The sequence below is a fragment of the Entelurus aequoreus genome, linkage group LG21 (assembly GCF_033978785.1).
Source record: "Entelurus aequoreus isolate RoL-2023_Sb linkage group LG21, RoL_Eaeq_v1.1, whole genome shotgun sequence".
NCBI lineage: Eukaryota > Metazoa > Chordata > Actinopteri > Syngnathiformes > Syngnathidae > Entelurus > Entelurus aequoreus.
This window is the reverse complement of record NC_084751.1, coordinates 1438377-1453913: the sequence shown is the minus strand read 5'-3', so window position 1 is coordinate 1453913 and position 15537 is coordinate 1438377. Positions and strand designations below refer to the sequence as shown.

Below are 15537 nucleotides of genomic sequence, written 5' to 3'. Positions count from 1 at the left end.
CCAACCGGAAACATAGCAACCAGGCTAGCAACGCACCTCTTTTACGGCAGCTGTCGCAACGTTCTTAAAACAACCGCAGCACATACATATATATACAACATATATCTCCCTTTTTTAACTTTTGTTTTTCTTTCCTTGTAAACAAAACAAAATCACACTGTATATGTGTTGTCTGTCTAATTATAAGTAATGCAGACGAGGCGTGTTGGCTGAGTTCTTGACGTTTACTTTCACAGCGGGGCAACATGCAACACTTTTCGGGGCTACCGCGCATGCTCGTCACTCCCGTTGCATGCTGGGTAGTGTAGTTGTTATATTCTCTAGCTCATAACATCACATCTTTCCCCCTATAAAGAAATAGTTAACTCAATAAAGTGTATTTCTTTTTTTAGCTTTAACTTTTCATTTTTTAGCATTGTAACCACATTTGCAAACAACTTTTCTCTTCATAGAATTTTCTTTCAATAAAGAAATAAAGTGCAAAAATGTCAAAGCATCATAACAAACAGTTATGTCAAATAGCAGCAGAAGTGCACTTTTTGGAGAGCTGTATTATTTTCAGTTTTGTGCCGAAGGGACTGATTTTATTTAACACTATATTATTATTTATACACTTATAGTGATCACAGAGACAGGTTGTTTTTGTGTTACTGTATATATTTGTTTCTCTGAAAAATCCCACTTAATATACTTTGGGTAACAGTCAATATTTATTTATTTTTATTTTATTTTTTTAGGTGGGTAACAGTCAATATTTATTTATTTATTAGATTTTATTTTTTTCTTATATACGGTAATAAAAGTGAGCTTTTGTTAAACCAAATATTGTGTGTTTTTGTCTGTATACAACAACCTATCTGGACTCAATAAGAGAATCGATAAGGAATCGGTTCGATAAGAGGATTCGATAATAGGCTCGAACTCGATAATTCCTTATCAAACATCATCCCTAGAGACAAGGCGATATCACCAGCGTCAACACATTTGCATTTTTGTATAATCATGTATTGTGTCTAACTGGAGTTGTCGAGATTACCCCCTTCTCTCAGCGACAGCTTCAGTGATGTAACAGGGACTTTCCAAATAAATAGAGGAAGCACGCGGGCTGAACTTTTAGAACGTAGTTTGGATCTGTAACTACAATACAGCCCAAAACACGTGTCTCCTCATGAGCTAAATTGAACTCTGTCTCTGCATGATTCCTTGCTTCTTGTCTGATTAATAGATGTCATCAGTGTTTGAACCTGTCACCACATCTGTGGTCCCCTCCAAGGTTTCTCATTGTATCCCATTGGGTTGAGTTTTTTCTTGCCCTGATGTGGGATCTGAGCCGAGGATGTCGTCGTGGCTTGTGCAGCCCTTTGAGACACTTGTGATTTAGGGCTATATAAATAAACTTTGATTGATTGATTGATAATGAATGGATACTGCATGTGTGTAGGCAGAGATATAGTGGTACTCACGTGTAATGACATACTCCTGGGTGAGGGCCTCTGCGTGCTTCTGTTTCCGCTTGCTCTTCACGACACACAGCTTAGCCCCTCTGGATGAACAACAGTTGGTGACACGTCAACATCATCAGCGGACAGCGTGAGGACAACAACACAATCTAATGACAAATCCAACCTGTGGCTTTTGACGGGGTCGTAGTAGACCTTGGCCAGGCCGTTTCCCGTTCCCACCATGATCTGGTTGAGCTTCGGGTGCCACAAGCAGCGCACCACGCTCTGCCGTGCAAACACAGGTAGAACAGGCAGGTGAAGGAGGTCGCCTACTAATGACTGTCATCTTCCCGTTCATGCTGTGTTTGTGCTTGTGACAATGACGCAAGATAGTTGTGGTGCAGTTAGGCTCGGCTTCACAGTGATGTGCTGCTCTACTTGACTATATTTGGAGGTCGGGACGAGGGGCTGCGTGTGACAGATGGCTGCGAGCCAATAGAGCAAATGTAACCACATTTATCCAGAGGTGTGTGTGTGTGTGTGTTCGTGTGCAAGACTACACGCACAGAAGCTGCAGCTACTGTGCAATACAGCAACCCTGACGCCACACTGGAGCGGCGTCTCTATTCTTTGCACCCCCAGTAACATCTGTGCTGAGCCAATGGCGTCAGAAGGTGTGCAGAACAAAGTGCAAACGCGCAGTGTGGGGGTGGGTTGAGGTCTAGGACAGTAGTAGTATGCAGGACGGGGGGTGGGTAGCGCAACCATTGGGACGTCCAGATTCGGTGAGTTTTGAAAAGCTGCTTAACGTCCAGCTGTTCAGCTTCCCACCAGGACACCAGGGCAAGGAGCCTCAATCTCACACGCACACACACGCGCATGCACGCACACTCATTCATTCATTCATGCCTACTCATAAATCAAAGCCTTATCATTGAATCTAAAAAACAATAAACTAGTTATCTGCATGTGCGCTCACCAAATGATACACCTGCATAGAAACGTGACTGATGCAAATGGCTGAATTTAAGTCACTGAGGGCACACTCTGCACGGCTATGACCTCGGTCCCATCATTTCATTATACAACGCTGCATTACTGACAGTGTGCATTATTATAAGTTTATTTCTAGTATAAAAGGCATCAGTTTTCAATATTAACTAACAAAAGGAGGCTTTAATTATATGACGCGTCCACAATGAGCAAGTATACTGTATGTGGGGCGGCATAGCTCGGTTGGTAGAGTGGCCGTGCCAGCAACTTGAGGGTTCCAGGTTCGATTCCCGCTTCCGGCATCCTAGTCACTGCCGTTGTGTCCTTGGGAAAGACACTTTACCCACCTGCTCCCAGTGCCACCCACACTGGTTTAAAAGTAACTTAGATATTGGGTTTCACTATGTAAAAGCGCTTTGAGTCACTAGAGAAAAGCGCTATATAAATATAATTCACTTCCCTTCACTACTGTAGAGCATTTTAGCTCAGGGGCCGCATTAAGTAATATCTATTTCCATGCGAGGTAAAATCACGGCATAATAATTAAAAAATAAAGACAATTTAAAAAAAAAAAAGATTTGTCTTACTTCGGCCAAAAATAGAAAAACTACATTCTGAAAATATACACATTACAAATAATCCTCTAGGCAAAACACTTTGTTTGTTGAAAATTCTGAGGAAAAAATTTCAAAATTTCAAAAACACCATGAAAAACACAATGGTAAATGGGTTATACTTGTATAGCGCTTTTCTACCTTCAAGGTACTCAAAGTGCTTTGACACTATTTCCACATTCACCCATTCACACACTGATGGCGGGAGCTGCCATGCAAGGCCCTAACCACGACCCATCAGGAGCAAGGGGGAAGTGTTTTGCTCAAAGACACAACGGACGTGACAAGGTTGCTAGAAGGTGGGGATCGAACCAGGAACCCTCGGGTTGCTGGCACGGCCACTCTCCCAGCCGCGCCACGCCGTCCCCAATGAACTTAGACCTTGTCTCAGTGTATTTACAAAGCTTTTAAACTTGAAGCACTTCCTGTTAAGCATTCTCATGTTGGCAGTTCACAATTAAAGATGTGTTCGGAAAAGCAACCATGTGTTTCCTCTTATTGGTGACATCCGCAAGTGCCACAACACATTCATTTATCATTAAAAAAAAACAAACATCAATCGTCATGTCTCTCATAATTATTGTGAACATTTTTTTAAAAGTGCAGTTCCCCTTTAAGTGCTGTTTGATTGGCAGTGACCAATAAAACCCTGGTGTAGCTACTCAGTCTGCTCTCAATGAGTCACAACAGTAGAACAAGTCAACACATTAGGCTAGAAAAGGCTTAAGGAGTCCACTTCAGTGAGGCCCACACCAGCAGAACTCCATCCAAGAACCGCTTGGCCAGTCCAACAGCAGGAGAGCCGTCGAGATATTCCGACCATTGTATTTATACCCTCGAGACTCTGTTGTTTATCATTCAAAAGTGACATTAAGAAGAGGGAGGTGTCCACCCCTTTGCATTAAAATACCAAGGGAATACACAAACAACAGCTATTTTCCCGCTGGGGCAGGGGTCGGCTACCCGCGGCTCTAGAGCCGCACACGGCTCTTTAGCGCCGCCCCAGTGGCTCTCTGGAGCCTTTTCCAAAATGTATGAAAAATGGAAAAAGATGAGGGGAAAAAAAATATAATAATATGGTTTCTGTAGGAGGACAAACATGACACAAACCTCCCTAATTGTTATAAAGCACACTGTTTATATTAAACATGCTTCACTGATTCGAGTATTTGGCGAGCGCCGTTTTGTCCTACTAATTTAGGTGGTCCTTGAACTCACCGTAGTTTGTTTACATGTAGAACTTTCTCCGACTTTCTAGGACGTGTTTTATGCCACTTCTTTTTTTGTCTCATTTTGTCCACCAAACTTTTAACGTTGTGCATGAATCCACAAAGGTGAGTTTTTTTGATGTTATTGACTTGTGTGGAGTGCTAATCAGACACATTTGGTCACTGCATGACTGCAAGCTAATTGATGCTAACATGCTATTTAGGCTAGCTATATGTACATATTGCATCATTATGCCTCATTTAAGATTAAAGATTAAAAGATTAAAGTACCAATGATTGTCACACATTTGTAGGTATATTTGGTCATTTAGTTTCCTTTAAGTCATCTTAATTCAATTTATATTTCATGACACACTATCTGTATGTAATATGGCTTTTAATTTTTTGCGGCTCCAGACAGATTTGTTTTTGTATTTTTGGTCCAATATGGCTCTTTCAACATTTTGGGTTGCCGACCCCTGCGCTGGGGCAAATGCTGCCCCAATGCTTCTGGATATGAAAAAGTTATGCTGCTCTAATGGGACTAGAAAGCCACAGCTGTGTTTCTTGTTTAGTGGCTGCTGAGTGGATCCAAATGTGCTCCTGACAGTTCGGAGTCACACAAGCCAACACTCAGCAGCTCTAAGGAGAAAGTTGTCTCTTACAGCAAAGGAATGAGAGCGGACTCAACTTACTCTCATCTAAGGTTGAAAACGCATGAATGAACAAGGCATGGCAAGGCAAAATGCCCAAAAGAATTAAAGTCAATGCATCACTGCATGCCATGCCAATCTCCAGATACATTGTACAATTAATTAATATTCCCCTGGAGGGGTGTGAGCAGTAAGGTACTGAATTTCTGGCAATGCAAATTATATCATCGCCCAATCAGTCCTTGATCTCGGTTCAACAATCCACTCCAATATTGAACAACTGAGATTATTATATTATTCATCAACAATTTTAAGTAACTCAGAAGTCCCAAAATAGTACATTGGCCAAAATCTATACTTGGTGTTGGAGTTAAGAAAGTTTAAAAGTGATTTTAGTAAGCCATATATCACACACAACAATCAGAATATGCATGTTGAACACACAAGGAATTAGTAGACTGTGCTCTCTTTGGTCAACATAGGGCTGGTCAGTCCTTTAAGCTCCAAGCACCCGATGAAGCAGGCGGCCTGTGGCGGGTCAGTACCTTATTAACCGGGGGCTGCCCAGCTTAAGGTGGGCGGTAACTGACCAGTAGGACGCAATGGTCCCTCCCACCGACAGAGATAACCCGTAGCGCCGATATCCTACGCCAATCGAAAACGGCTTATAACTCGTAACTGCTATCTCCCGTGTTGTTTCTGCTACTTTTGACAGTGGCACTGAAGTAGCCTCTCCAGTTTTTTGGCGCAAGCCTGGGCTAGAGGTATGGAGATCCTGGGTAGCCCATTCGTCAGAATCCCCCTCTCGGCCTTACTAATGTAGTCCAAAGGAAAGCATAGCAATACGTTTGGCATCAGTTTGGCTGCAGGAGCTGCCGGAAAAGTGTCGTATCGAACACCAGACCGCCTGCGGGGTTCCACTCCGTTATCCGTAACCCTGGACAGGGGCCCATACCGGGTACTGTCAGCCGGAGCCAGCTGAGCCCGGGACTCGTGTCAGGCAGGGTTGTCACGCCCTGAAGTAGTTGCCAAGTCCACTTGGCCACTACCCACTAGTATACCGGTACTATCCCCATATCTTTTGATGTACCTTTGTTTGCTCTTCTCTCTCTTTACAGAGCATCCTCTTAGGCTTGTGTGTTTACGGAGGCTTCTCTGGCGCACAATGACATAGCACATAATGCGCTGCGCATCAAACTTTTTTTTTCTAAATGGTGAAGCAGTGCACTGCAAAAAGTCAGTGTTCAAAAACAAGAAAAAAAATACAAAAATTAGGGGTATTTTATTTGAACTAAGCAAAATTATCTGCCAATAGAACAAGAAAATTTGGCTTGTCAAGACTTTCAAAAACAAGTAAAATTAGCTAACCTCAATGAACCCAAAAATACCTTAAAATAAGTATATTTTCACTAATAACAACTGTACTACTATATGAGTACGTATGTTCTATTGTTTCATTGAAAATAAAACAGCAAAGTCCATTTGGCTGTCATCTGTTTTAATATGAGACACAATTGTGTCAAAGTCATGATTTTTTTTTTTCATGCTTGGAATAGGAAATGATTTCTTTAAAAAAGTAGTTTTATACTTGTGAGTGTTGATGACACAGCTTTGCAACAGTTGATATTGTAGTTTCAAGCATGTTTTACTCAATATAGGTCATAACATCTCAGCTGTAATATCTTACTGAGATCATTTAGGACCAAAACCCTTAAAACAAGTAAAAGACTAACATAAAATCTGCTTAGAGAGAAGAATTATCTTATCAGACAGAAAATAAGCAAATATCACCCTTATTTGAGATATCTAATCTTACTTAGATTTCAGTTTTTGCAGTGTGCCGAGTTCTCGACTCCCGAGTGATACAATTCTTTGGTCAGCGAGTACATTTGGATATTGGTGAGTGACTACAGCTTTATTTAAAAATAAACCAATTTGGTTGAGAACCTACTGTATATCCCTCGTTGTAGTGACGTTAGCACTAATCTCATTTGTTTATGTTGTTTACTTCTGTTAGCAACTTAGGACAGCTCCTCTCTGCTGCTCGCTCGGTTTGATAAATGTTAAAGGCCTACTGAAAGCCACTACTACCGACCACGCAGTCTGATAGTTTATATATCAATGATGAAATCTTAACATTATAACACATGCCAATACGGCCGGGTTAACTTATAAAGTGACATTTTAAATTTGCCGCTAAACTTCCGGTTCGAAACGCCTCTGAGGATGACGTATGCGCGTGACGTAAACCGGCGAACACGGGTATGCCTTCCACATTGAAGCCAATACGAAAAAGCTCTGTTTTCATTTCATAATTCCACAGTATTCTGGACATCTGTGTTCGTGAATCTGTTTCAATCATGTTCATTGCATTATGGAGAAGGAAGCCGAGCAAGCAAAGAAGAAAGTTGTCGGTGCGAAATGGACGTATTTTTCGAACGTAGTCAGCAACAACAGTACACAGCCGGCGCTTCTTTGTTTACATTCCCGAAAGATGCAGTCAAGATGGAAGAACTCGGATAACAGAGACTCTAACCAGGAGGACTTTTGACTTGGATACACAGACACCTGTAGAGAACTGGGACAACACAGACTCTTACCAGGATTACTTTGATTTGGATGACAAAGACGCAGACGTGCTACTGTGAGTATGCAGCTTTGGCTTTTTTTTGCGTATGTACGTAACTTTTTAAAAATATATAAGCTTTATGAACCTTGGGTTAGGTGAACGGTCTTTTGGGCTGAGTGATTGTGTGTGTTGATCAGGTGTTTGAATTGTATTGGCGTGTTCTATGGAGCTAGGAGCTAGCAGAGGAGCTAGGAGCTAGCATAACACGCACCGTACCGTACGTGCGCGTCACGTACGTAACTTTTTAAAAATATATAAGCTTTATGAACCTTGGGTTAGGTGAACGGTCTTTTGGGCTGAGTGATTGTGTGTGTTGATCAGGTGTTTGAATTGTATTGGCGTGTTCTATGGAGCTAGGAGCTAGCAGAGGAGCTATGAGCTAGCATAACAAACACGCAGGTGTTATTATGCAGGATTAATTTGTGGCATATTAAATATAAGCCTGGTTGTGTTGTGGCTAATAGAGTATATATATGTCTTGTGTTTATTTACTGTTGTAGTCATTCCCAGCTGAATATCAGCTACCGTGAGTATGCAGCCTTGGCTGCTAAACATTCGATAACTTGACCGTATGTGCGCGTCACGTACGTAACTTTTTAAAAATATATAAGCTTTATGAACCTTGGGTTAGGTAAACGGTCTTTTGGGCTGAGTGATTGTGTGTGTTGATCAGGTGTTTGAATTGTATTGGCGTGTTCTATGGAGCTAGGAGCTAGCAGAGGAGCTAGGAGCTAGCATAACAAACACGCAGGTGTTTTTATGCAGGATTAATTTGTGGCATATTAAATATAAGCCTGGTTGTGTTGTGGCTAATAGAGTATATATATGTCTTGTGTTTATTTACTGTTGTAGTCATTCCCAGCTGAATATCAGGTCACCCCCGGCTCTCACAGCATCTTCCCTATCTGAATAGCTTCAACTCCCCACTAGTCCTTCACTTGCACTTTACTCATCCACAAATCTTTCATCCTCGCTCAAATTAATGGGGAAATTGTCGCTTTCTCGGTCCGAATCTCTCTCACTTCATGCGGCCATCATTGTAAACAATAGGGAACTTTGCGTATATGTTCAACTGACTACGTCACGCTACTTCCGGTAGGGGCAAGCCTTTTTTTTATCAGATACCAAAAGTTGCAATCTTTATCGTCGTTGTTCTATACTAAATCCTTTCAGCAAAAATATGGCAATATCGCGAAATGATCAAGTATGACACACAGAATAGATCTGCTATCCCCGTTTAAATAAAAAAAATTCATTTCAGTAGGCCTTTAAGCTACAACTTGGTTTAAAAGTGCCTCTCCCCATAGCCTGTGCAGACTAAGCTACTGTAGTATAGCGCAATGTTTTTCAACCTTTTTTGAGCCAAGGCGCATTTTTTTCATTAAAAAAAATCCGGAGGCACACCACCAGCAGAAATCATTAAGAAATGAAACTCAGTAGACAATAAAAAGTTGTTGTCGCAATTATTGGATATGACTTTAAACCATAACGAACCATGCATCAATTTAGCTCTTGTCTCAAGTACTGTCACGACCTGTCACATCACGGCGTGACTTATTTGGAGTTTTTTGGTTGTGCTCCCGTGCATAGTGTTTTAGTTCTTGTCTTGCACTCCAATTTTGGTGGCTTTTCCTGTTTTTTGGTATTTTCCTGTTGCAGTTTCATGTCTTCCTTTGAGCGTTATTCCCCGCACCTGCTTTGTTTTAGCAATCAAGACTATTTCAGTTGTTGCTATCTTTTTTTGTGTGGACATTGTTGATTGTCATGTCATGTACGGATGTACTTTGTGGACGCCGGAAGAGTTAGTGCTGCAAGGGGTTCTGGGTATTTGGTTCTGTTGTGTTTATGTTGTGTTACGGTGCGGATGTTCTCCCGAAATGTGTTTGTCATTCTTGTTTGGTGTGGGTTCACAGTGTGGCACATATTTGTAACAGTGTTAAAGTCGTTTATATGGCACCCTCACTGTGACCTGTATGGCTGTTGACCAAGTATGCCTTGCATTCACTTGTGTGTGTGAAAAGCCGTAGATATTATGTGTCTGGGCCGGCACGCAAATGCAGTGCCTTTAAGGCATGCCCCCAATATTGTTGTCTGGGTGGAAATCGGGAGAAATTCGGGAGAATGGTTGCCCCGGGAGATTTTCGGGAGGGGCACTGAAATTCGGGAGTCTCCCGGGAAAATCGGGAGGGTTGGCAAGTATGACTGGGAGACGCAACTGCTCTGTACTTCTCCCTACGTCCGTGTACCACTCCGTACAGCGGCATTTTAAAAAGTCATAAATTTTACTTTTTGAAATCGATACGGATAATTTCCGATTTTACATTTTAAAGCATTTATCGGCCGATAATATCGGCAGTCCAATATTATCGGACATCTCTAATTTGCAGTCATGTTGTTGTTATGATAGAATATACATTTAATGACAGCTAACGCTAGCTATCCAAATTGATATTGTTAGCTAACAACAACTAAAGCCAATACGTATGCGTGTGTTACGCAATTATGTAAGAGAAACCGTAAGAGGACGGGGATGTACTGTGTAAAATACATTGGAAAATCGGCGCCTTCTAGGCATCTATGTAAATGTTGCAAACAGCCCCTTTAAGGAGTAGGACAGGAGGACACAATTGTTAGTGGCACAGCTATGAGCGCTGTATTTATAGACTGTATTTATATTATTCACATGTGAATAATGCTGTATAATAGACTGTATTTATATTATTCACATGTGAATAATGCTGTATAATAGACTGTATTTATATTATTCACATGTGAATAATGCTGTATAATAGACTGTATTAATATTATTCACATGTGAATACCGCTGTATAATAGACTGTATTTATATTATTCACATGTGAATAATACTGTATAATAGACTGTATTTACATTATTCACATGTGATAATTGTTGTATAATAGACTGTATTTATATTATTCACATGTGAATAATGGTGTATAATAGACTGTATTTATTATATTCACATGTGAATAATGCTGTATGATAGACTGTATTTATATTATTCACATGTGAATAATGTTGTATAATAGACTGTATTTATATTATTCACATGTGAATAATGCTGTATAATAGACTGTATTTATATTATTCACATGTGAATAATGCTGTATAATAGACTGTATTTATATTATTCACATGTGAATAATGCTGTATAATAGACTGTATTTATTATATTCACATGTGAATAATGCTGTATGATAGACTGTATTTATATTATTCACATGTGAATAATGTTGTATAATAGACTGTATTTATATTATTCACATGTGAATAATGCTGTATAATAGACTGTATTTATATTATTCACATGTGAATAATGCTGTATAATAGACTGTATTTATATTATTCACATGTGAATAATGCTGTATGATAGACTGTATTTATATTATTCACATGTGAATAATGCTGTATGATGGACTGTATTTATATTATTCACATGTGAATAATGTTGTATAATAGACTGTATTTATATTATTCACATGTGAATAATTCTGTATAATAGACTGTATTTATATTATTCACATGTGAATAATGCTGTATAATAGACTGTATTTATATTATTCACATGTGAATAATGCTGTATAATAGACTGTATTTATATTATTCACATGTGAATAATGCTGTATAATAGACTGTATTTATATTATTCACATGTGAATTACACTGTATAATAGACTGTATTTATATTATTCACATGTGAATAATGCTGTATAATAGACTATTTATATTATTCACATGTGAATAATGCTGTATAATAGACTATTTATATTATTCACATGTGAATAATGCTGTATAATAGACTGTATTCATATTATTCACATGTGAATAATGCTGTATAATAGACTGTATTTATATTATTCACATGTAAAAAATACCTAAGTGTTTATTGTGAGCGAACTGTGGTGCTGAATTTCCCCCAGGGATCAATCAATCAATCAATGTTTATTTATATAGCCCTAAATCACAAGTGTCTCATATAAAGTACTTTCTATTCTATTATATTATATAGTGCTAATATTACACTCACATTTTAAACAGCAACATTATGTATGGTGAGTCTATTCCCTGAAAAAAATCCTAAATGATCTAACTTAAAGCTACCATGTCTGCAACTGACGGATATTTGGAAGAGCTCCAGGTTGTATTTCAAGATGTGTAGCGAAGTCTGTTTTGATCCAGCAGGACAGTTTGTTTGACTTTGAAGTTTTAAAAAATGGCGCTGCTATAAAGTAGGCTTAACAAAAATATTTTCGAAGACACAATAGCGTAAAGGTTGATGCTTGACAGTGAGCTTTCGCACATTGAAGGGATAATAGCTTTAATTTCTTGTCAGGAGGGACAAAAGGCAGACACTTGTGTGAAAAGGTTTTTTTTTGACATGGGGAGCAGCAAAACAGGAACAAAAAATTGGTTTTCTCCCCAAAGTGTCAGCCATGCCAAGTTTTCCTGCTCGGCCTTAGGCTTTGATACAGTACATGCTGGTGGAGAAACAACACGGCAGCAGCAGTGCTTTTCAGCTCCAGTCTGAATTTCCACAATCAGTTGTTAAAGGGGAACTGCACTTTTTGGGGAATTTTGCCTATCGTTCATAATCATTACGAAAGACATGACGACGGATGTCTTTTTCTTAATGCATTCTAACTTGTAAAGGAACTGCTTACAGCGGAACCAATGGGAGGTCCTCTACCCTGCCCATAAAACCCAATAAACAATACTCCATTTACATTTTGGGACTTGAATATTAACCAAGTATTAGTGATATTGTTACTTTAAGCGCTAGCTATTTATAGTGGCGCCGTGGTCACTACAGTGTGTGCCTATGTTCACATCATCGAGTGACCTGCTGTTTTCTCGCTCCCTGGAAGTTTATTGTAAATCATAAATCATGCCTCTCACCTGTACAGAAGAAGGCTCTTCTCTTCACAAGAATTATGAGTCATTCTTAATCTAAGTGGTAAAATATTAACATCCTAGCAGTCGGCATCGTAATGACAGCAGACCTTGTACACTAAGTGATGTTTTGTGTGTTGGCTCTCATGAAGTCTGCAGTTAGTAATAATCAGCGATGAAGGGGGGAAAAAAAGCGAACGTCGTGATGGGTTTTTGAAATTATCCGGCGCGCACGCTTAAAATGATCAAAATACGTAAATATTAAATGCCGTTATAAATGCGCTTGTTACTACATTACATACACTACCGTTCAAAAGTTTGGGGTCACCCAAACAATTTTGTGGAATAGCCTTCATTTCTAAGAACAAGAATAGACTGTCGAGTTTCAGATGAAAGTCCTCTTTTTCTGGCCATTTTGAGCGTTTTATTGACCCCACAAATGTGATGCTCCAGAAACTCAATCTGCTCAAAGGAAGGTCAGTTTTGTAGCTTCTGCAACGAGCTAAACTGTTTTCAGATGTGTGAACATGATTGCACAAGGGTTTTCTAATCATCAATTAGCCTTCTGAGCCAATGAGCAAACACATTGTACCATTAGAACACTGGAGTGATAGTTGCTGGAAATGGGCCTCTATACACCTATGTAGATATTGCACCAAAAAGCAGACATTTGCAGCTAGAATAGTCATTTACCACATTAGCAATGTATAGAGTGTATTTCTTTAAAGTTAAGACTAGTTTAAAGTTATCTTCATTGAAAAGTACAGTGCTTTTCCTTCAAAAATAAGGACATTTCAATGTGACCCCAAACTTTTGAACGGTAGTGTATATACTCACAGCATGTATATAAAGCCTTTGATTTAATTGTATTTACAATGCATAAAAAAATAACATCCATCGTCATTAGAGATGTCCGGTAATACCGGACTGCCGACATTATCGGCCGATAAATGCTTTAAAATGTAATATCGGAAATTATCGGTATCGGTTTCAAAAAGTAAAATTTTTAAACATTTTTAAAACGCCGCTGTACGGAGCGGTTTCATGGACGTAGGGAGAAATACAGAGTAGTTGCGTCTCCCAGTCAGCAGCCCCTCCCCCATCCCCTCTCCCACACACAACACGGGAGTTGCAGCACGACTGCAGCATGAGAAGTTTGCTGGCAACGCTTGTTGACCTCATCAAACCGCCGCGAGCGCAGCATAACAACAACAAGAGTGTGTTGTTGCCGGTGCTGTAGCCGTGGCTAAGAAGCCAGCTCGCTCAGTGACTGACTAACGACACCATGTCTATGGTTTGGGATTATTTTAAAGTGTGGCTGACTGCAAAAAGTTGGTTATGCGAGGAGGAACCAAGACGTCTTCCTTTAATACGAGCAATTTGGTCTCCCACCTCTTCAAGAATCATAAGGAGATACACGATGAATACAAGCGGAAGATGGATGAAAATCAAACAGCGAAAAAAAGTAGCACCACACAGTTGTCGCTTAAAGACTCCGCCGAGAAAAAACAAAAATGCAACAAAAACCACCCCTGTTTCAACGCAGCATTTCAGAAGCTCTGACTGACTGCTAGGCCACTTCAAGCACTCGCCACTAGCTTGCAGCACATTTGTGTTACTCGTACAAATACGTTAGAGCAGGGCAGATTGAGCCCAGTTTATAATTTCCTGTTATACAGTATACCAGGCAGCCTTGCACTAAAGGAGGACTATGTTATTGTTTACTTTATAACTCCAGTATACTCTGGACAGGAGCTGTGTGCCTTCATTGTTTTTGTAGTTGTTGTTTTGAGGCATGTTTAAAAAAAATAATGCACTTTGTGAAAGTCAAAGTATAGTACCGTAATTTCCGGACTATAAGCCGCACCTGACTATAAGCCGCACCAGCTAAATTTAGGGGAAAATACAGATTGCTCCATATATAAGCCGCACCCGACTATAAGCCGCAGGGTTTTGATGTGTAATTACCGTAGTATATAGGGGTTCCTGCTACCACGGAGGGGATTGTCGGGACAGAGATGACTGTTTGGGAACGCAAAGCGTCCCATTTATTAACAATAAATCTTTCAATCATTCAATCAAACTTTCACATCTTTGACATGGCGAACAGCATTCGTGCAGAGTACAAATAATACAACGGTGCAAAGTAATACAAAGTGCTCGCCTGTATGTTATCAAAATAACCAGCCTACCGGTATATGAAAAGTCAGTCTTTAATCATTGTGTCATCGTCTTCCTCCTGCGTACTAAAACCACCGAAATCCTCTTCGCCGGTGTCGGAGAAGAACAGGCTGTAAATAAGCCGCACCGTTGTATAAGCCGCAGGGACCAGAACGAGGGGAAAAAGTAGCGGCTTATAGTCCGGAAATTACGGTACTTTCAATAGTTGTAGTGGGTCTCAGGGAGAGCATGTCCCAAATTCCAAGCTGCTGTTTTGAGGCATGTTAAAAAAAAATAATGCACTTTGTGACTTCAATAATAAATATGGCAGTGCCATGTTGGCATTTTTTTTCCATAACTTGAGTTGATTTATTTTGGAAAACCTTGTTACATTGTTTAATGCATCCAGCGGGGCATCACAACAAAATAAGGCATATTAATGTGTTAATTCCACGACTGTATATATCGGTATCGGTTGATATCGGAATCGGTAATTAAGAGTTGGACAATATTGGAATATCGGATATCGGCAAAAAAGCCATTATCGGACATCTCTAATCGTCATGTCTTTCATGTTTGTGAATGATAGGCAAAATGATATGTTAAAATATCATGTCTTTTTTTGTCCAGTGTGTCAGGTTCTTGCCTCTTCTGTTAAGATCATCTTGATGTGAGGGTCTGATGTATGCATTAACGCTGCCTTTAAAAAAAAAAAAAAGGCACAATGATGGAGGTCTGATGTTTCTGTGTAGATTGAGTTACAAGTGATTGGTGGCTCTTCCTTTCACTTCCTTGCCCGCCTGGATTGCAATGCACTTAAATCCTCATGCTTTAAGAGATTCTGATGTCTGATGTAAACATAGTAAATAGTGGATCCATCAGGTTCACCGAGTGCACACCCGCTGCAAAAAAAAAAACACGCTCAAA

At 39.8% G+C, this 15537-nt stretch overlaps 1 protein-coding gene across 2 annotated transcripts in view; it reads right to left on the bottom strand.

Moving 5' to 3' along the window:
• Positions 1 to 15537, bottom strand: part of LOC133638829 (WD repeat-containing protein 70) — a 99745-nt gene that overhangs the window by 18097 nt on the left and 66111 nt on the right. For both annotated transcript variants that reach the window (XR_009823691.1, XM_062031812.1), the window contains exons 14-15: positions 1627 to 1727; positions 1464 to 1543 (exon numbers count right to left, since the gene is read on the bottom strand). Coding sequence is in view for 1 of the 2 variants with exons in the window: in XM_062031812.1 (XP_061887796.1) it covers positions 1464 to 1543; positions 1627 to 1727 (181 nt within the window). In the remaining variant the exon portion in view is untranslated. The remainder of the gene's footprint in view (positions 1 to 1463; positions 1544 to 1626; positions 1728 to 15537) is intronic.